The 19,208-nt window shown below is 42.1% G+C and overlaps 1 protein-coding gene and 1 pseudogene across 1 annotated transcript; both read right to left on the reverse strand.

Moving 5' to 3' along the window:
• Positions 1 to 11,293: 11,293 nt before the first annotated feature.
• On the reverse strand, positions 11,294 to 12,387 carry LOC147457594 (uncharacterized). The gene has a single exon (XM_086512457.1). It carries the CDS (start codon positions 12,281 to 12,283, stop codon positions 11,621 to 11,623), a length of 663 nt encoding a protein of 220 aa, XP_086368583.1. The 5' UTR covers positions 12,284 to 12,387; the 3' UTR covers positions 11,294 to 11,620.
• Positions 12,388 to 14,528: 2,141 nt separating this feature from the next.
• Positions 14,529 to 17,040, reverse strand: LOC147457595 (uncharacterized; annotated as a pseudogene).
• Positions 17,041 to 19,208: the final 2,168 nt, after the last annotated feature.

Raw genomic sequence — 19,208 nt, forward strand, 5'->3', positions numbered from 1 at the left:
GCAACAAGCCTTGCTTTGTACTTTGGCTGATTATCATGAGCGGTGATCTTATACCTGTAAACCCATTTACAAGGTAGAGCCTTTTTGCCCTGTGGTAATTTAACCAACTTCCATGTCTGGTTTTTATGCAGAGCTGTCATCTCTGACTGCATGGCCAACTGCCATTTTTTCGAGTCAACCACTTGTAATGCTTCCTTGTAACAAGATGGTTCTCCGCAATCTGTGAGCATGACATAATTTAGAGATGGCACATAACGATCAGGTGGTTTGGAGACACGCTCAGAACGTCTCACCACAATTGATTCTGCCTCTCTAGCCACTATAGGCTGTTCCTGAGCCTGACCATGCTGTCTTGATGTGCTAGCACTAGGTCTATCTTCCCTGAAGACAACTCTTCTGATCTCCTCTGTCTTCTCTGGCTTAGCGTGAAACTTGGCTTCATCGAAATGCACATCATTGCTACGAATAAGCTTTCTGGACTCAGGATCCCAAAGCCGGTAACCCAACTCGCCCGATTCTCCGTAGCCAAGAAATATACACTTCTTGCTCTTTGGTTCTAACTTATTTCTGAACTCCTTAGGAATATGGCTATAAGCTTCACAACCAAAGACTCTGAGATGCTTATACGAAGGTGCCTTGCCTGTCCATAGCATCTCGGCCACTGCACTCTTATCCAGAACCCTACTAGGAGACCTGTTGATCAAATGGACTGCTATAGCCACTGCTTCCGCCCAAAATCCATCAGGCAACTCAGCATTTGACAACATGCTTCTGACCTTCTCTTGTATGGTCCTATTCATACGTTCTGCAACCCCATTCTGTGAAGGATTATATGGTGCAGTAAGTTCCCGCTTAATCCCTTTTGCTTCACAAAAGTCTTGAAAAGCTTTGGAAACGTACTCTCCACCATTGTCAGTTCTCAAGCACTTCAGCTTTTGACCACTCTGATTCTCCACCAGCTGCAAGAATGTCTTAAAGACCTTGAGCACCTCATCCTTGTGCTTCAAGAAGTAAACCCATACTTTGCGAAAATAGTCATCTATGAATGTACAAAAGTACGCTGCTCCCCCTAGTGACAAACTAGGCATTGGTCCGCATAGATCACTGTGTACAAGAGCTAACCGTTCGTCCCTACGATTCCTCTTTGATCTGTGCGGTTCCTGTGTTTGCTTACCATAAACACAATGCTCACAAAACTCGAAATCTTGAAATGAAAAGCCAGGCAAATAACCATAATGAGAAAGTATTTCCATTCCTCTTTTTGACATATGTCCCAACCTACGATGCCACAGTGACACACTTGGCTGCTCAATCACATTAATTACATGGTTTTAACCTCTGAAACATGTAAAGTGTACAGAGTTCCTTACTTGCTGCCATGTGCTACAGTCATCGAACCTTTGGAGATCTTCCAAGCATTGTTCCCAAAAACTGTCACATAACCCGCATCATCCAACTTCCCTGTACTAATCAAGCTCTTTCGGATTGTTGGAACATGTCTGACATTCTTGAGCCATAAAGAAGAGCCATTCTGAAACTTCAACTGCACATCTCCCACTCCAAGTATGTCACAAACCTGCTCATTGCCCAGTCTGACATAATCTTTAGTAGCCACATATGATGTAAACCACTCTTTGTGCGGAGAAACATGTAAAGATGCCCCTGAGTCGATAATCCAATCACTCATAGCATGTCCATCCTCTGCAGTCAAGAAAACAGAATCAAGATTGCTTGTAAGGAAGATGTCACCAGTTGCTATACCAGAATCACTGTCTGAACCAGATCCTATGACATTCACCTCTTCAATCTTCACTGAACTCTTCTTTTCATCTTGCTCAGAACTCTTTGTTTTTCCTTTTTCTTGTTTCCACTTCGTACAGTCTCGCTTCATGTGACCCTTCTTGCCACAATGGTAGCATTCTATGTCATCCTTTGACTTCGAATCACGAGACTTACTTCGGTTTTGTGCCTTCTTACCCTTCTTCTCTTTAAACTGTTGTCTCCCTCGAACGACCAAAGCACTATTGCCTTTGCCTTTGTCAATGTTCTTCCTGTTCACTTCCTCTGTGAGCAAGCTGCCTTCTACATTGGCACTTGTAAGACCTTCTAGCGCGACAGAATTACTTAACGCTGTACGAAAAGTATCCCAACTGTCTGGCAAAGTGATTAAGAGAAACATAGCCTTCACTGAATCTGGAAAGACTATCTCTTGTGCTGTTAACTGGCTGAAAATTGTGTGAAATTCATTCAGATGATTTGACATGGCTGTCCCTTCCTTCATCTTCAAATCCACCAATTTCTTGAACCAGTAAATCTGAGAAGCAACACTTTGTTTCTTGTACATACCACATAGCTTTTGCCATACGCCATACGCTGTAGTCTCTTCTGCTACGTTGAAGTAAACATTTTCTGCCAGTGTCAGCATGATTGTGGAACAAGCTAACTCGTCAAGCTCTTCCCACTCATCTTCAACCATACCTTCTAGTCTCTCCCCTTTGAGCTTCAGTGGCTTCACTTGTTTTTTCTGCACCAAAACCTGTCAAATCTGCTTCTTCCAGAATGGAAAGTTTGTGCCATCCAGCTTCTTTATGTTGTAAAGAGTCTCACTTTGAGAAGATGCCATATCTGCCAAACTGCTTACTCCTGAGAAAAATCCGGCAGAGTTTTCCCTGTAAACTGGCCTCTGTACACAGTAAACAAGCTGTAATCAACAAGCTGAACACCTCTCCTCAGGAACTGTCAGTATTTTGAAAATTTTTGACAGAGTCTCCCCTATAAACTGAGCTCTGGGAACCAAAAGATAGCTCAAAAAACAATCATAAATAGCTGACCAGTGACAAATCTAAAAAATCTCTGTAATATGTTGTCCTGTAAGCATACACTGTCTCCTCTCTGGGCGATGACAGAACCTGTATCTGTCTCAAGACTGAACCCTGAACAATGCCTCAACGGCCTGACGCATAAGATGCAATCCAGTGTCTACACAAAGTCATACATCCTAAGGGATAAAAGTCACCGAAGAGGATGCGTGTAGAGGGGAACTCCAGCAACCTAATCCACCTCACACTGGGTAACCCAGCCCCCAGTGCTTGGCTTCAAAAAACCTCACACACGACCCTCTCAGATGGCTCAGCAAACTGCCAAGAACTAGCATACATCCTATAATAGACCAATCACTGTCCTATGACTGCTGCGGCGGTCTGTCTGCTAGCGTGACTCACAACTAACAGACCCACAATCACAGTACATCAATCTGCAATACATGCCAGTGGTGTCAAGCCGTCGTATGGCCACACCTCCCCTAGAACCTGGCAAGCACAAGAAGTAACAATGCAGACTGCAATATATATATCTGATGATATATATGTGTACCTGGTCTATAGATGATGCTCTGAAGACTAATGAGTGATGTATGTCGATGCCGATATTGATGTCGGCCACCTCCTGCTTGCCAATCTACACAAGACGGATTTCTTTGCGGCTGAAATCTATCTTCTGCTGTAGTGCTCAGAACGAAATTCTGAGGGCATAAACGGCTTCGAAAGGGGGGTAAAACCTCAGGTCACCTACTGGAAACGCTCCCGGAACGCCGAGTGTGAATTTTCGAACTCCGGATCCAGAATCTGCCGGAAAAGTGCGCGCGCGCGATTACGCAAAACCGCACTGAACCAAGGCTCTGATACCAATTGAAGTCGCAGAGCGGAGCGTGGGTTGACTCTCTCACACACACACACAGTGAGCTTACACAGTACAGTACGCAGAGAACTGTTAGAAGGGTTATCTCCCAATACCTTAGTATTCACAAAGTATAAGTTAGTATATACAAAGAGTTAGAGGGAAGTGAGTTAGGCGGGCGGCCAGCCATATCCGCATAAGAGGCCACTTGGGCTTTAATCCCAACAGCCCCTACCCTATCTACTCTCCCCTCTCCAAACTCTCTCGCCCCTAACCTACCCTAACCCCCTCGCCCCTACCCAAACCTAACCCCCTCGCCCTCTCCAAACTCTCTCGCCCCTAACCTACCCTAACCCCCTAGCCCCTACCCAAACCTAACCCCCTCGCCCTCTCCAAACTCTATCGCCCCTACCCCAACCCATCGACCCTACCCCTCGCCCCTACCCTATCCCACTCGCCTCTCTCCAAACCCCCTCGTCCCTAAACTATCCCCTCACCCCTATACTACCCTCTCCCTCGCCCCTACCCTATCCCACTCGAACCCTACCCTCTCTAATGGCCCCTACCCTAACCCCTCGCCATCGTCCTCCCTGCAACAATTTGCAGATACGACCTATTTTTTTTTCATCGCCCCTACACACCCCAGCGCCCCTTCCTTATCAGAGCCCTACCTATCTAACATCTACCACCTCCCCCCTGCCAACCCTTGCCGTTACCCCTAGCGCTTTCCTGTCTCTTCGATTGGATTGATATGGTAGGTACCAGCAAGCAAGTGCAAAAAGCCAGTTGTGGTTGTAGAATCAGTGAGTGATGACGACTCAGAAAACAGTAGCAAAGGCCTCGAAGACATCTCTTCAAGTGACCCCAGTGATGAAAGCTACAAGGCCTCAACAGCAGACTCAATGTCGGATTCTGAAGTTGACTATAACTTGGATGCTTCCAGTGATCACGGGGAACAATCAAAGGAGAGTCAAAGCAAAGGAAAAAATCAAGTCATCACTCATGAAATAAGGCGGCCTTCAACATCTAAGAGTTGCTCAACTTTCTCCTTGGAATTTTTTTAACAGCCGCCTCGACCATCTCTGAGCGAGGTCCTTTCCAATGCTCAACTACAGAGTCTAGGTCTCACAGCACTAGCTGCTAGCGATCTACTAATTATAGTTCCTGTTGAGATGATCCATGAGCTTTTAAAAAATTTTCCCAAGGTAAGGGGCCACAAACTAACTCCTACACAGCTTATTCATGCCATGGGTATGACCAGCTTTCCATTTGTGAAACCTGCTACATGCACCTTTTCTCAGTTGTCCAAGGATGCAACAATTCAGGCATGTCAAGAGCTGCTCAGTACGGATCATCCCAAGTACAAAAGAAACAAACAGCTCCTAGCAATTTTTAGGTACTATTTTCTAGCCAGAGATGCAAAAGCAGATAAGGGGAAGTGTGATCTACCCACTACATCCTCCCACTTGGACGGCCTCTATTGTTTGATCCACACCTTACCCTGTGGATTCCACCAGATTCTCTTTACATCCTTACAATCTCGGGCCAAACGCTTTCGGGCCCACATGCAGTCTATGCAGTTGAGCTTCAAATGTTTTGCAGCGCCTCTTTTGGCATGGTAATATTCATCCATGTAACCCCTACCCAAGTGGATGAGGATACCCAACCAGTGCTGCGAATCGGGAAAAGAAAATCTCTAACTACTGAGATTGATTAGAAAGTAAAGAAGAAAAAGAAGATGAAAGCAGATCACAGTCTTATGGTCTTTTAGCAATTTCAGTTGTTTCTCTCACCGAGACGGTGAGTGGTCTTATGGCGGGCAACCTATAGCAGGGCTACAGTGTCACGGGCACGAGACAAGGAGTTAGTCACAGTTGGCCCGGGTTTCACACTGGACGGACTCTCTTGCCAGGTTGGTGACATGTGGCAGGGGTACGGGTGGTGGTCCAATTGACACCGTGGCTAGCACACTACCACCACAGTTCAGAGATAGGCTTAGCTGGAGTCTATATTTTGCACCCGTTGGTGGCTCTTCATGTTTGTATATATCCGTAGTGGGTTTGGATCAATAGCTACTTTTATGTGGTCAGTAGTTTGGAGTCTATTATCTTGAGTTCACGCACATCACGTCTTCATGTCTTCCTTGCACAGCTGAGCCTCCACACCCCCATTGTACCATGACAACTGGGCTGGAGCTGAGTGTGCTTCCACGCCAGAGTCTGTATTGGTTTCTTTGAGTTTGTCGATGTTCATACTATTCAGGTTTCACTACTGAGTCTTGCTATTGTTGTTTTGTTCTTCATTGCCTTCTGTGTTTCCATTCTGTGGAGTGAGATCTCACGCACACTGCACTAAGGAGCACCCACTATAGAGAGCAAGACACATTATCTCCACTACACATTGCCACAAGATGAGGACTATTTTTGCTCATGGGTTTGGGGTGCTTGTTCTCAGGGCTGTTGAACGGCGAGCTTGGACGTAAGAGGGTCAGAATCTGAGAGGTTGGAGAGACACTAGGGAGGAGGCTAATTTCTTGTCGAAGTGTCTTTTGAGAAAAGGAGGGACATCATACATCCATAAGGAACGACTATTGACCTACAATGCAGTGTCCAGGAGGGTAAAGCGGGTCTTTGTGGCATCCCTGCATTTGCAATTTTTGTACACAAGGAAACGTATAAAGTTGCTTTAAGGTCATGTCTGTGCATGCTTGAAGGTGATTTGGAACAGGGAGATGGGACCAGCTTGCATTTCTCAATGGTCAGAATAGACACTGCAAAGGCAAAGAAGAAAGTTTGAAAAGAAAATCTCTTTCGGTCAGAGACAGCACACAGTCCTATCTGAGTAGTCCTCTTTCTAGGTTAATGGTGTATGCTCTTTATCCCTGTACCCACAACTTCAAGACCATCCTATGCTGGTTGTGAGAGCTCTCTGGCGAGTATGGCAGACAATGGCTTTGGCAACTGCGACCTTCTTATAGATATGAAGACTATGCAAGGAGTTATGGAAGATGGATTTGTTTGTAAGGCACGTCGGTGCTGGTGTCCTAGGTTTTGTGGAATTCCACCCACAATTCTTAAAATTTTAAGGTGAGAAAACCTACAAAGTTTAGAGGTAGGTCAATGTAAAAACCTTCAAATAATCAATTGACCTCTAAAATTTTTGTGGGTTTTGCAAGCCTATTTAGGAAATAAAAGAAAAACATCGCTTCATTGTCAAAATAGTGATGAGAAATATAGTCATAAATGATGACAGATCAATGAGTTTCTTTGTTATCAAGCCACTTTTCCAGTCATTGCCGCAATCAAAGCGGTAATGGTGTTTGCATGTTCTGCTGGCACCATCACTTGAATTCATTGGTTGGTCATCATACAAACATCATTACGTGCAATGTGTTTAGTATTTTTGCTCTTGAGCCCCTCTCTCCATAGTCTAATCCCTACGCTACCTTGACCCTCATCCCCTTTGTATTCAATTTCACTCCCAAAGTCAACAATGCAGTCATCATTGCAGCCAAGCACATAGATGGTCCTTGATAGTGCACCCCATATGGAACATTCAGTAGAGTCTCCGTTTACTCGAACGTTTGCTCTTGATAAGAACTCCAAGAGCTCAAGGTGCTTCAAAAAGTTTGTAACCACAAAAAAAGGGAGGGATTCCTTATATTATTTTTTTTCGTTACTTTAATATACCTTGTTTCAAAAACTCATATTTCCTTGGGACCTAGACTGGCTTTCACATGTGTAGTAATAAAATTATGCATCTTTACGCAACCATAATGTGTCTAAGGGATGTTGCACCCACTTATTTACAAGGCACTAGAAAAGTTAAATTAGTCATCGTTTGATGAACCTTGAGAAGAAAATACTTCTTTTAAAGACCTCCGATTGTTCATGAATGACTCCCCTTGGTGGCATGACAATTGGGTACTAAGTATTTAGGACTTTGCAATTCCATGAGCTTCTATTGGGATGACTCAAATCAACCCGAGACCCTAAACCTTACATGCGTAAGTAGGCATGAGGAAAAATCACTTATATAAAAAAGTTATTCTTATCGGTTTCAATTGCAATGCAAGGAGTTATGGAAGAAACTCATTGATTTGTCTATAAGGCACGTCGGTGCTGGTGTCCTAGGTTTTGTGGAAGCCCACCCACAATTCTTAAAATTTTAAGGTGAGAAAACCTACAAAGTTTAGAGTGGGTCAGTGTAAAAACCTTCAAATAATCAATTGACCTCTAAAATTTTTGTGGATTTTGCAAACCTATTTAGGAAATAAAAGAAACACATCGTTTCATTGTCAAAATATTGATTAGAAATATAGCCATAAATGATGACAGATCAATGAGTTTCTTTGTTATCAAGCCACTTTTCCGATCATTGCCACAATGAAAGCGATAATGGTGTTTGCATGTTTTGCTGGCACCATCAATTGCATTCATTGATTGGTCATCAGACAAACATCATTAGGTGCAATGTGTTTAGTATTTTTGCTCTTAAGCCCCTCTCTCCATAGTTAAATCCCTACGCTACCTTGACCCTCATCCCCTTTATACTCAATGTCACTCCCAAAGTCAACAATGCAATCATCATTGCAACAAGCACATAGATGGTCCTTCATAGTGCACCCCATATGAAACATTCAGTAGAGCCTGCATTTACTCGGAACGTGTTCTCTTGAGAAGAACTCCAAGAGCTCAAAGTGCTTCAAAAAGTTTGTAACCACAAAGAAGGGAGGGATTCCTTATATTAATATTTTTCATTAGTTTAATAAACCTTGTTAAAAAACTCACATTTCCTTGGGACCTAGACTGGTTTTCACATGTGTAGTAATAAAATAATGCATCTTTACGCAACCATAATGCGTCTAAGGGATCTTGCACCCACTTATTTACAAGGCACTAGAATAGTTAAATTAGTGATCGTTTGATGAACCTTGAGAAGAAAATACTTCTTTTAAAGACCTCAGATCGTTCATGAATCACTCCCCTTGGTGGCATGACAATTGGGTACTAAGTACTAAGGATTTTGCAATTCCATGAGCTTCTGTTGAGATGACTCAAATCAACCCGAAACCCTAAACCTTACATGTGTAAGTAGGCACGAGGAAGAACCACTTACATAAATAAGTTATTCTTATCGGTTTCAATTGCAATGCAAGGAGTTATGAAAGAAACTCATTGATTTGTCTGTAAGGCACATCGGTGCTGGTGTCCTAGGTTTTGTGGAATCCCACCAACAATTCTTAAAATTTTAAGGTGAGAAAAGTACAAAGTTTAGAGTAGGTCAGTGTAAAAACCTTCAAATAATCAATTGACCTCTAAAATTTTTGTGGGTTTTGCAAGACTATTTAGGAAATAAAAGAAAAACATCGCTTCATTGTCAAAATAGTGATGAGAAATATAGCCATAAATGATGATAGATCAATGAGTTTCTTTGTTGTCAAGCCAATTTTCCGGTCATTGCCGCAATCAAAGCAGTAATGGTGTTTGCATGTTCTGTTGGCACCATCAATTGAATTCATTGGTTGGTCATCATACAAACATCATTAGGTGCAATGTGTTTAATATTTTTGCTCTTGAGCCCCTCTCTCCATAGTCTAATCCCTACACTACCTTGACCCTCATCCCCTTTGTACTCAATGTCACTCCCAAAGTCAACAATGCAGTCATCATTGCAGCCAAGCACATAGATGGTCCTTGATAGTGCACCCCATATGGAACATTCAATAGAGCCTCCATTTACTCGAATGTTTGCTCTTGATAAGAACTCCAAGAGCTCAAGGTGCTTCAAAAAGTTTGTAACCACAACAGAAGGGAGGGATTCCTTATATTATTTTTTTTCATCACTTTAATAAACAATGTTTCAAAAACTAACATTTCCTTGGGACCTAGACTGGCTTTCACATGTGTAGTAATAAAATAATGCATCTTTACGCAACCATAATGTGTATGAGGGATCTTGCACCCACTTATTTACAAGGCACTAGAATAGTTAAATTAGTGATCGTTTGATGAACCTTGAGAAGAAAATACTTCTTTTAAAGACCTCAGATCATTCATGAACCACTCCCCTTGGTGGCATGACAATTGGGTACTAAGTGCTAAGGATTTTGCAATTCCATGAGCTTCTATTGGGATGACTCAAATCAACCCGAAACCCTAAACCTTACATGTGTAAGTAGGCACGAGGAAGAACCACTACAATTGATTTCAATTGCCACTACAAGTAGCCTTGACATTGTCAATATGTCTAGTGATTTGATAAGCCAAACAATAAGAACAAGAATTCAAATAAAGTACGATAGAATTGCCTTCATATATGTATGGAATAATGCTTCAAAACCTATCCCACAAAAGGGAAGCTAATCCAAGTCGAATGTATTTGTCACCACTCACTCATGGAGACTATCACTAGCCTAATTTTGCAAGGTAGATTCCAACCTATGTTAATAATTCAAAGAAAAGCCCAGACAAACTTTTGATTACACAACAAACCAAAATTGCCAATACTTTCATTTAATTCATTTGGTACAATTCCATCTTTCAAGGTCAAGTTAAAGTATTAAGTGATCAAGCCCTAAAATTAAGCATTTGGTACCATTACAACTAAAATCAATTAGGCACTCTTCAATTTGATAGACATCTTCACAAGGTAGCGTGCTTTGATTAAGCATTTCAGACATACTAAATAAGGATGTTTACTATTTTTCAAGGATACATGTGGTATCTGTTGTGTGCTGCTAAGCCCATAAGCATGGATTCAGTTTAAACATCACTCTAATCCTGAGGGGCAAGAACCCTGCCAACAAAAACAACAATGCAACTAAGAAACTCTTTCACCATGCAGGGCTAGCAGCAAGTGCCGGATCAGTGGCCTCACTCATTTGGCACCACACAGAGGCACTTCTTATAACATACTAACTTAAATAACCACACTAGCACAAGAAGTTTTGGACAAATTCTCACAATATTTCCCACATTGTGACTTACCTCAACATCATGAGCTTCTGTGAGGGAGGCGCCGCATACCTAGCTAGGTAAGATTGGGGGCAAGGGACCGCCGGCCCGGTGGAGGGGCCGGGGGGTCCCCTGCCCCCAATCGTACCTAGCTAGGTATGCGGTGCCTCTCGAGCAGAAGCTCATGATGTTATGCATTGTATGAAAAACACTAAGAAAGACTCCATTTTCCTACATGGGAAAATTTCTAAAACTTCTTGTGTAGTCCTGAACAATCCAGTAAGACATTCAAATCTCTAAGATTTGCCTTTTGTAGAGTACGGAAATGCATGAAAGATCTACATATCCTCACCACGCATCCAACAGAATACAACGCAATTGTAGGGAAACACATGTTTATAATCTGTCGGCAAGATTGTTTAAGAGATTAGGCCTCGATTTAATCATGACAATTGCATTGAAAAGATGTAGCCATCTGCTGAAAAAAGCCACATTTCAGCTAACCACATACATACGACATGAAAAACAAAACGTCACAGAACCCAAATCAAGTGCTCATCACTCAGCTTGCAATTCTGCAATAAACTCATCCAGTTGACTTTCAAAGAAAAAGATCCACTTTCAATGCCCAGAGATAGTATCCTTTAATTGCCAGTAAAATCGATCTCAAAGCATCTTTCAAAATACTTATAAATATAACACATAGCACAGTAAGACATAGCCCCAATCCTATAAAGCATCAAAGTCCATACATAATCGATGGTTCTTCAGAGGAAGAACTTCGATGCGCTTGACTTGAACTCATAGAATCAACTTTGCCACTCATTCCATACCAATCAATACTCGACAATTGCTTGACATCCAAAACTAGACAATCAACTCTAAAGTTCCTAAGCACCTGCAAGACTACTTACGTGTCCAAGTAGCTTGACAAGAAAACTACAGACCTTCAGAGAAAATGCCTGGCTCAATTGATACATGGCCCAACCCTAGTAATTGTTGTATTGCTGACGCCGCCGATTTCGGGGATTCATCCTGTTCTTCTTCTCATTCTCAAAATGAAGCCTTAAGCTTTCAATGGTCTTCTGCTCACTTGGAGGTGCAAACTCTGGCTTTTTCACAGAAATAATCTCCCTTCCTGCCCCGCCTCTGCATACAATTCGCACAGTGATCTCCTGCCCTTCTTTGAAGAGCTTGCGCAAGATTGCAAGCCCACCTGTGAAACCCAAATCATCTGCAGGAAGGTAGCCATCTCTGCCTGTGGGAAGAGAAACAAAGTAGCCAACAGGCATGACATCCTTGATGATGGCCTGCATAGAGTTAGGGTCTCCTGGTTGAAGCATCTTGTTGGGATCCATGTCAATCTGTGACACCTGCTCCTCTAGGTCGAGCTCGTATACGTTCGGCTGGTCCCTTCTGTAGCTTCTATCAGAGGGCCGCCTTGGACTGTAAGAGCTAACGATGATCAGGGGTTTCGCAGGAGATGAAGAGGACGGACCACACAGAGAAAAGCTCGGCATAGCCAGGCGGTTAATGAGCAGGGGAGACGACGACCATCGCCGAATGGAAAACTGACGCAAAGAGAAGTTGACGCTGCAGAGGGCATCCATGGTGTTGGAGATCTCAGAGCTAGCGATGGCGGTCGGGCTCATTCTGTCAAGCAGTGGCCGGCCGCAAGTTGCAAGAATGCGCTAGCGAAGCAGATGACAAGAACGCAGTGGATAATGCTTGGAGTATTGTCACTGGAAAATAGGGTTTGAACTCAAGACGGGCAAACAAGAAGAACTAGTATGCCTTGATTGCCAAGCTTTGGAGGAGAAGGCATGAAGTTGGAGAGAGCTTTCCTTTGGTGCTTGGATGTTTATGGATTTGGTACCTGGATGTGTATGGAAATGAATGGAGAGCAAGGACACCATTGTAAATACTATTTTGTTCGCATCGAAGCATTGAAGAAGAGTATACATTAGTAAAAAGAACATAGAAGTAAAAGCTGAGAGAGAGAGAGAGAGAGGGAGGGAGTGTGTGAAAGAAGCACGTACTTATTTTAATGTCGACAAATCTTGTGAGCGTTAGTTAGCAGAACTCACTCATATATACAGGAATTTATGTACTGTTTTGTTTTGAGAGAGAGAGAGAGAGAGAGAGAGAGAGGCAGGCAATTTTTTTTTTATAAAAGAGAGAGACAAGGAGAGCTTATTATTTGTTTTGCTCAAATCTTGTTACGCTAAGTGAGTGTAAGTCACTGAAAATAGTATGGTAAAAAGTTGATGAATCAAGAATGGAACTAAGCGAACGAGAGGCGGTAAGACTTTGAATGTAGCATGCAATGACTTCTTCACAATGAAACGGACAGAACTTCTGTGGAGAAGAGGTGGAGGACTAGGTAACAACACATATTAGTGGGAGATTTTGATGCACGAAGTAAGGGCTATATCGATAAGATGATCTTCAAAGTTGCGCGTGTGACTAACTGGTTGACAGGAAAATAGCGCGAAATAAATTGTTTAGCTGACTGAAGGTGGTTGGGGACCACGTTAGAGTAATTCAACTCTATAGTCTCGAGTAGGCCGAGCACGTCCGCAATTTGCACAAACAACATACAGTGATGTTTTGTGGAGCAACCAGACAGCATGGCGATGTCGATGGTAATTTCTCGACCGAGTGTGTTCCAAGTGATGTAATGTGGATGCCATGGGGTAGGTGGTTGAACTGGCCATGGAATGAACTCAGTCCATTTATGCATGTAGTGTCTGAGCACCCGCTCTTGCAAATGTGGGTAAAGACAGTATTGCAACTTATACATTGCAGTCTCAAATTCTGGCTGTTGCTCAATCAGATCAGCTGGGATCGGCCTACCCATTGTAAACTGAAAATGGAAAAAGCATTCAAATCAAGGAAGCTGATAAGTAGTCAAGTCTGTCATAGTCTGAATGGAAAAAGAAAGACATTGTTGTAGCCAATGATTAACGTTATTTGACAAAGACAAATCATGTAGCAACAACTTATATATTTTACAAAAAAATTGTAAATGTACAAATGCTGCACCTTGTCTTCAACATATTCAACAACACAAAACAACAACTGCATTAGGTTATAACATTGTTCAGGACATCCACCAAGGTTGATAATATAATCTTTTTTGAAAAAAAAATAAGAAAATATAGTTGCGGACTTATGCCATCTTTATTTAATTGCTTTGCTCAGTGTCTTTTGTCTCTTATTAGCTGATAATTTTTTTGTAGAAGTATTGGACATGGGGTTGTTGGAATGGATTGTCTGTTTCTGTTGATGTTATTGCAAGACATCTAGGTAACAGTTGAATCCTAAAATTTGAAAGCTGAATGATGTTCATGTAGAGGAAAGCAATAACACAAGGTAAACATAATATGATAGCGAGAAAAAAATTGCAGAACATAACCTGAACAGAACACAGCATAAAGAAAGTCTCACAGATAATAGAGAAGCATAACATAAAAATTATGACAGATACTAGAGGAAAAGACTCTTGAGAAGTGATTGAATACAGAAGAGAAAACTGAATGGGAGTTGCTACCTCATAACAAAAATTAAGTTTCATTGCACGTTATATTTTTCTATGGTGTTTTAAATAATAGTATTTCTTGCAGTTTGGAGGATGTCCCTTCAAATTATTGTATCCTTTCGTGGACGTTGCATCTTGAGTAATTATCTCTTGTGCTTCCAATGCAATAGCAGTTCTCCTATCGTGTGTGTTGTGCAGTACATGAAACTCAAAGTTTTGACAAAAGGGGGGAAAGGACGACACATCATGTTTCATCCGTTTCGGTGGATTTGTCATGTGTGCTCTTTTCCTAGCTTCAAAATCGGATGTCATGCCTATGTAAACACGGTTATTGATTTTGCACCTAATAGAGTAAACTATGTAGTTCTCTTCATCTGTCGTTGTCTTTTGGGAGCTGGAGCAGCGTTGGAAAGTGCTGCTTCCTCTTGTGAAGTTGTTATGTTGTTGGGGATCTCCTTGTTGGTTTCGTTGTCGATGTCCTGCACTGAAGTGATGTGCTGAATTAGTATGTAATCAGATAATAATCAGACAATTATATTCTATAAGGGGTGCATATGGTTACCATGTAGTGGTTCAAGCTTTCGAAATGGATTAGTTGTCTGACCGAAACGGGCATGAAAAAGGTCTCTATTAAAATGCCATGTGAATTTCTCATCAGTTAAGATTGCTCTCTCGTTCCCTTTGAATTCGTTCCCAAACTCTTTGACCATGCTGGAAAATGCATGGCTTGCTATATTCTTGTCGAGAACAACCAATTTGTCGAGGGCAATTTTGTAACCGTAGTGTAGCATCTCGATTGCATAGGTGGTGATACCAGAAGTCTTTGTGTTCAGTATTTCTTGGGCTTCTATGTCTAGCAGTAGTTTGTTTGACTCATCGAAGTCAATGCCCAACGATAGCAGTATCTCTTTTTGTAACCCTGTAGAAAAAGAAGGGTAGATGTTGTAGAGGCAACCAAATTTGTTAACTATTAGTGTTTGCAATTCAAGAATATGAAGAGCTCGAAGTACCTGTTGCCAGCTTTAGCTCGTTATTTCTATATTCTTTGTTTCGATTGCTGCATTTATTGATGTATGAGTGGAGGAGTTGAGTCGTGCAGAACCCTTCGATGAATGCACTCGGAGCCTCGCCAGCCATATTTGCTAGGCGCATTTGATTTGAAGATGGGTATGCAGAGTAATTGTTTTTTGGTTTTGAGGTAGCTGCGATGTTGATGAATTTATCGAATATCTGAATGATAGAGAAAGAGGAATATGATGGTTGAGTTTTGTACATATTGTATGGCATAAAATCTAGCTACAAAATAGATTAATTTGAGGAATGGTTACCTGATCTGTGTCCATGAGGAGATGCTGGAGGTTGTTTCTTGCTATGAAGAAAATCTGCAGGCAAGAAAACTGTCGTCAAATAATTGTTTGTGTAGGCCATGCACCTTACGAGATGAAAGACCGAAAGAGCTAGAGGACTTGTTTGTGAAAAAAAGTGAGAAAATGTCTAAAAATAAGCGACGAAATGTCTAAAGACAAGTGAGGAAATGTCTAACCACTGGGGGAGTGTTCTACTGGCCGGCCAGAACATCCTTGGGGTTGGGATGTTCAATATTTTGAGATGGCGTCTTTCTGTCACTCGAGAGAACATTACGTATGCCAATCCTGGGGCGAAAGCTTGTTTTACAATGAGGATGGCTTTCTTTGATATCCTGGCTCCTTGAGATTTGTGTCCAGTGATTGCATACGCGAGTGACAAAGGGAATGTGCTTTTGTGGAACCATTTGCAATTGATTGCTCTTGTAGCATGTTTAGTCCTTCGTATTGTCATGGTGGTATCAGTGGAAAGTAGCATTACTTATATAGCAGAAATTTGACCGGTACAGTTGTATGAATAGGAAAGTATACGACAGGTGGATCCATTCGCAGCACCCATAGCCAAGTTAATGTTTTCTGTAATCATACATCTAGCCCCAATTGCAATATTTTCCATCTCATGGAATGACTTGTCTTGGAGCCATTCCTGCAGCAATGGTTCGTCAAGAGCGTTGGTCTTCAGTGGAATGGCAACAATATCAGATGCCGAGAAAGACTTTTGCAGAATCAAGTTGTTGTACTTATATACGTCTTCCCTATGAGTACATATCAGTGTAGTAGCGTCATCGATTACTCGCAGGAGTTCAATTTCATTGATTACACACTGTGACAGCGTTTTTGCTATTTGTTGTTCTGTTGGTTGCTTGACACAGATCGTATCCAAGAATTGGACGTAAGTGGGGTCTGCAACATGGCGAACTAAGAAGGTCATGTTGTGGGTAGTGGCTGTAGCGATGTAAGTTGAGTTTTGTATACTACAGACATGGCATAATGGCTCTTGGTGATGGCAGACTGGAGGAAGTTGCGCCAAATCCCCAAAAAGCAATATGAGCTTCTGACTGAATGGGTCAAGGAGTGTTCCGTTGGTGATGTTAACTATCTGACGAACGACCATATTGAAGATTGTACTCGTTAGCATTGATATCTCGTCTATGATAATGACGTTGGCACCATGTATAGCGACAAATCTTTTATCTGTGGGATGAATTGCTTGTGGGAAATGTTGCTTAGAACAAGGGATCCTGAATTGATAGTGGACTGTGGTTGCAAGGCTGCTAAGGCGAGCGGCCGCTGCTCCAGTTGATGCGGTCAGGATAATAGTCTTATTATTTTTTATGAAGCTTGAGGTGAAGAATTTTATGAGGAATGTTTTTCCGCATCCTGGAACACCTGTAATGACATGGAGGCCATTACTGAGGCCTGATATACGGTCGAAGATTTCTTGTTGTTGAGAGGTCAGAGCTGCATTGTTGGTCTCAACGAACTCTTGCAGTAGCTTCAGCATTGTAGCACGACTTTGAGATACTCTTGGTTCAACTGTGTCATTCACTGTACAAGTGAGTGGATCTTCACGATTGAGGATGAACTTTTGTTTTATGAGGTTTAAAGTGTGTCTTGTATTTTCAGAGACGAGCATATTGCGCTGGGTGTGCTCATTTATGTACATCTCCAAGTCTTCATCATCAAGAATGATCCGACGGATTTTTCACTCCAGGAAGCAAGAAGAGAGTGTGTTAGTTGGTGATAGAAGCTCCATCTCGTTCCTTAAGGGAAGTTTTTGCAACAAGACATTGAAAAAGAATCCCTCTGTTTGATGGCCAGGATCGTACTTTGTAAATCTGACGAGGCGTTGTTTCTCTATGATGCTGTTGTTGTACGCATCACGGAAACTCAGTATAGGAGTATGTTCGTGTGGCTTCAAAATTTTGTACCTTCTGTGGTAGTCATAGAATGTCATCTTTTCAAAATGAAGGGGCCTTGCACAATATAAATCAATTGGATGCATGACTATAGTCTGGCTGCGAGATAGAAACCTTTGCCGTAGTGATGGTGGAGAGGAGTCGATGTATTCAACCCGTTCACTCCTTGTGATGATTGGAATCTTCAAACAGTTGATTGCTGCCTCTGTCGCAGATATTGGCTTTGATAATACAGAGGCTGCAATTAGTTGAAGCTTTACTTTGTCCAAGCCGTGAAGTCCAAGCCTTGTTGCATCATCTGTGGAGAGGTTCAGTTTTCCAAGGGGTTCTGGTTTCATTGCATATTTGAGAAGGTAATGCGATATAGATGAATTTGTGACTCTTTGAATATTCATGTGTGCCTTCCATAGGAGCAAGATTGTGGGATGGTACGGGACAACATTTCGATGGTCATACCCAAGGTGGTAGTAAAGCCATCTAGCAGTACAGGCATCCATAGTTGAAGTCGTGCTATATTGTGGTTCGAACAGAAATTCGTATTTGCACACTCTAGCTGATCCCATGACTCTGCAAGAGTGTCTGCATTTGTGTATCTGTTTCGTGGTAACGAGGATTCGTAGCTCAGTGGCTAAGGTGTCTTGTGATTCTGCTGGTATGTATGCAGCAATCTCATTTGTAACTCGGCACAAATCTTCATTAGAGATCCACAATATGACATGTGCATGCAGTGAGCCTCGATTTTGCACTTCGTAGCGCACCATGTGATGGTCTACATGGCCAAGTATGCTGCTTCCATTGATGATGTGTTTATTCTGGAAAGCGTGCAAGCGAAGGTGAAAACAGTGTTGCACACTCTACGGGGAAATCATTCCACTTGAAGTCTTGGTTGTAGCCTTGAGCAAGTTTTTCAATTGTGATGACTTCTTGCCATCTTGTTTGGGAAACCTCATCAGCAGTGAATGTCAAGAACAGATGCGGTAGTCCCTATGTGTCCACCATTGTTATGAGGTCTCTCAAGTTTCGTCGATGCCATGGTGGAGTACCTGGCATTGTGGCTGGGAGATTGTATCGAATAATATGCTTCACTGCATCATGTGTAGATGCCGCGGTGTGTGCTCATTTGTAGTTATTAATATCCCTTTGTAAAAATGTTCTGTTTGTGGAGTTTGCAATCACGATAGCTTGTTTCAATTAGTACATCATGAGCAAATATGGCTTGTACAATGTGTATACAGAGAAGGAAGTTCAGATTCTCATTCTAATGTATTCACTGAAGTCGAATTCTCCTTGGTAGTTTCCTTTTCCTGTGGGAAAGAGGAAAGGGAATATCCCTGATTCTAATGTAATATCCTGCACTTCAGATTCATGAGATGGAAGGTTATTGTATTGAAAACTAACTGTCCGCTCGCTTAGATAAGTGGTATCACGTATTTGTATGGAACCAAACTCGTGTTTGTCTTTAGCAGTAAATGCAGTTCTCTTTGTTGTGCTGAACAAATTTTGCAATATGCTAATTTCACATTGTGCTTCTTCTTGTTGCATAAGTTCAAATGGATTGTTCTCTGAGTGGTCCCTTACGATATTCTGTATAGCCGATGCTGATAGAATACAAATAGATGTCCTTTTGTTTGGCTTCTCAGCGATGCACCGGTACTTCTTGAGAATTGGATTATTCTTTATGTTGTATGCTAGCACTGTTGCTAGTGGCGTGTTTGCAAGTAACGAGGTTGGCCGAGACATGTTTTGCTTTGTC

This window comes from Adiantum capillus-veneris, chromosome 5, assembly GCF_014529385.1.
Source record: "Adiantum capillus-veneris isolate H3 chromosome 5, ASM1452938v2, whole genome shotgun sequence".
NCBI classification, from domain to species: Eukaryota; Viridiplantae; Streptophyta; class Polypodiopsida; order Polypodiales; family Pteridaceae; genus Adiantum; species Adiantum capillus-veneris.

Excerpts from the sequence above, each read along its gene's own strand:
- LOC147457594 (XM_086512457.1), bottom strand. The coding sequence starts at position 12,283 with ATGAGCCCGACCGCCATCGCTAGCTCTGAGATCTCCAACACCATGGAT.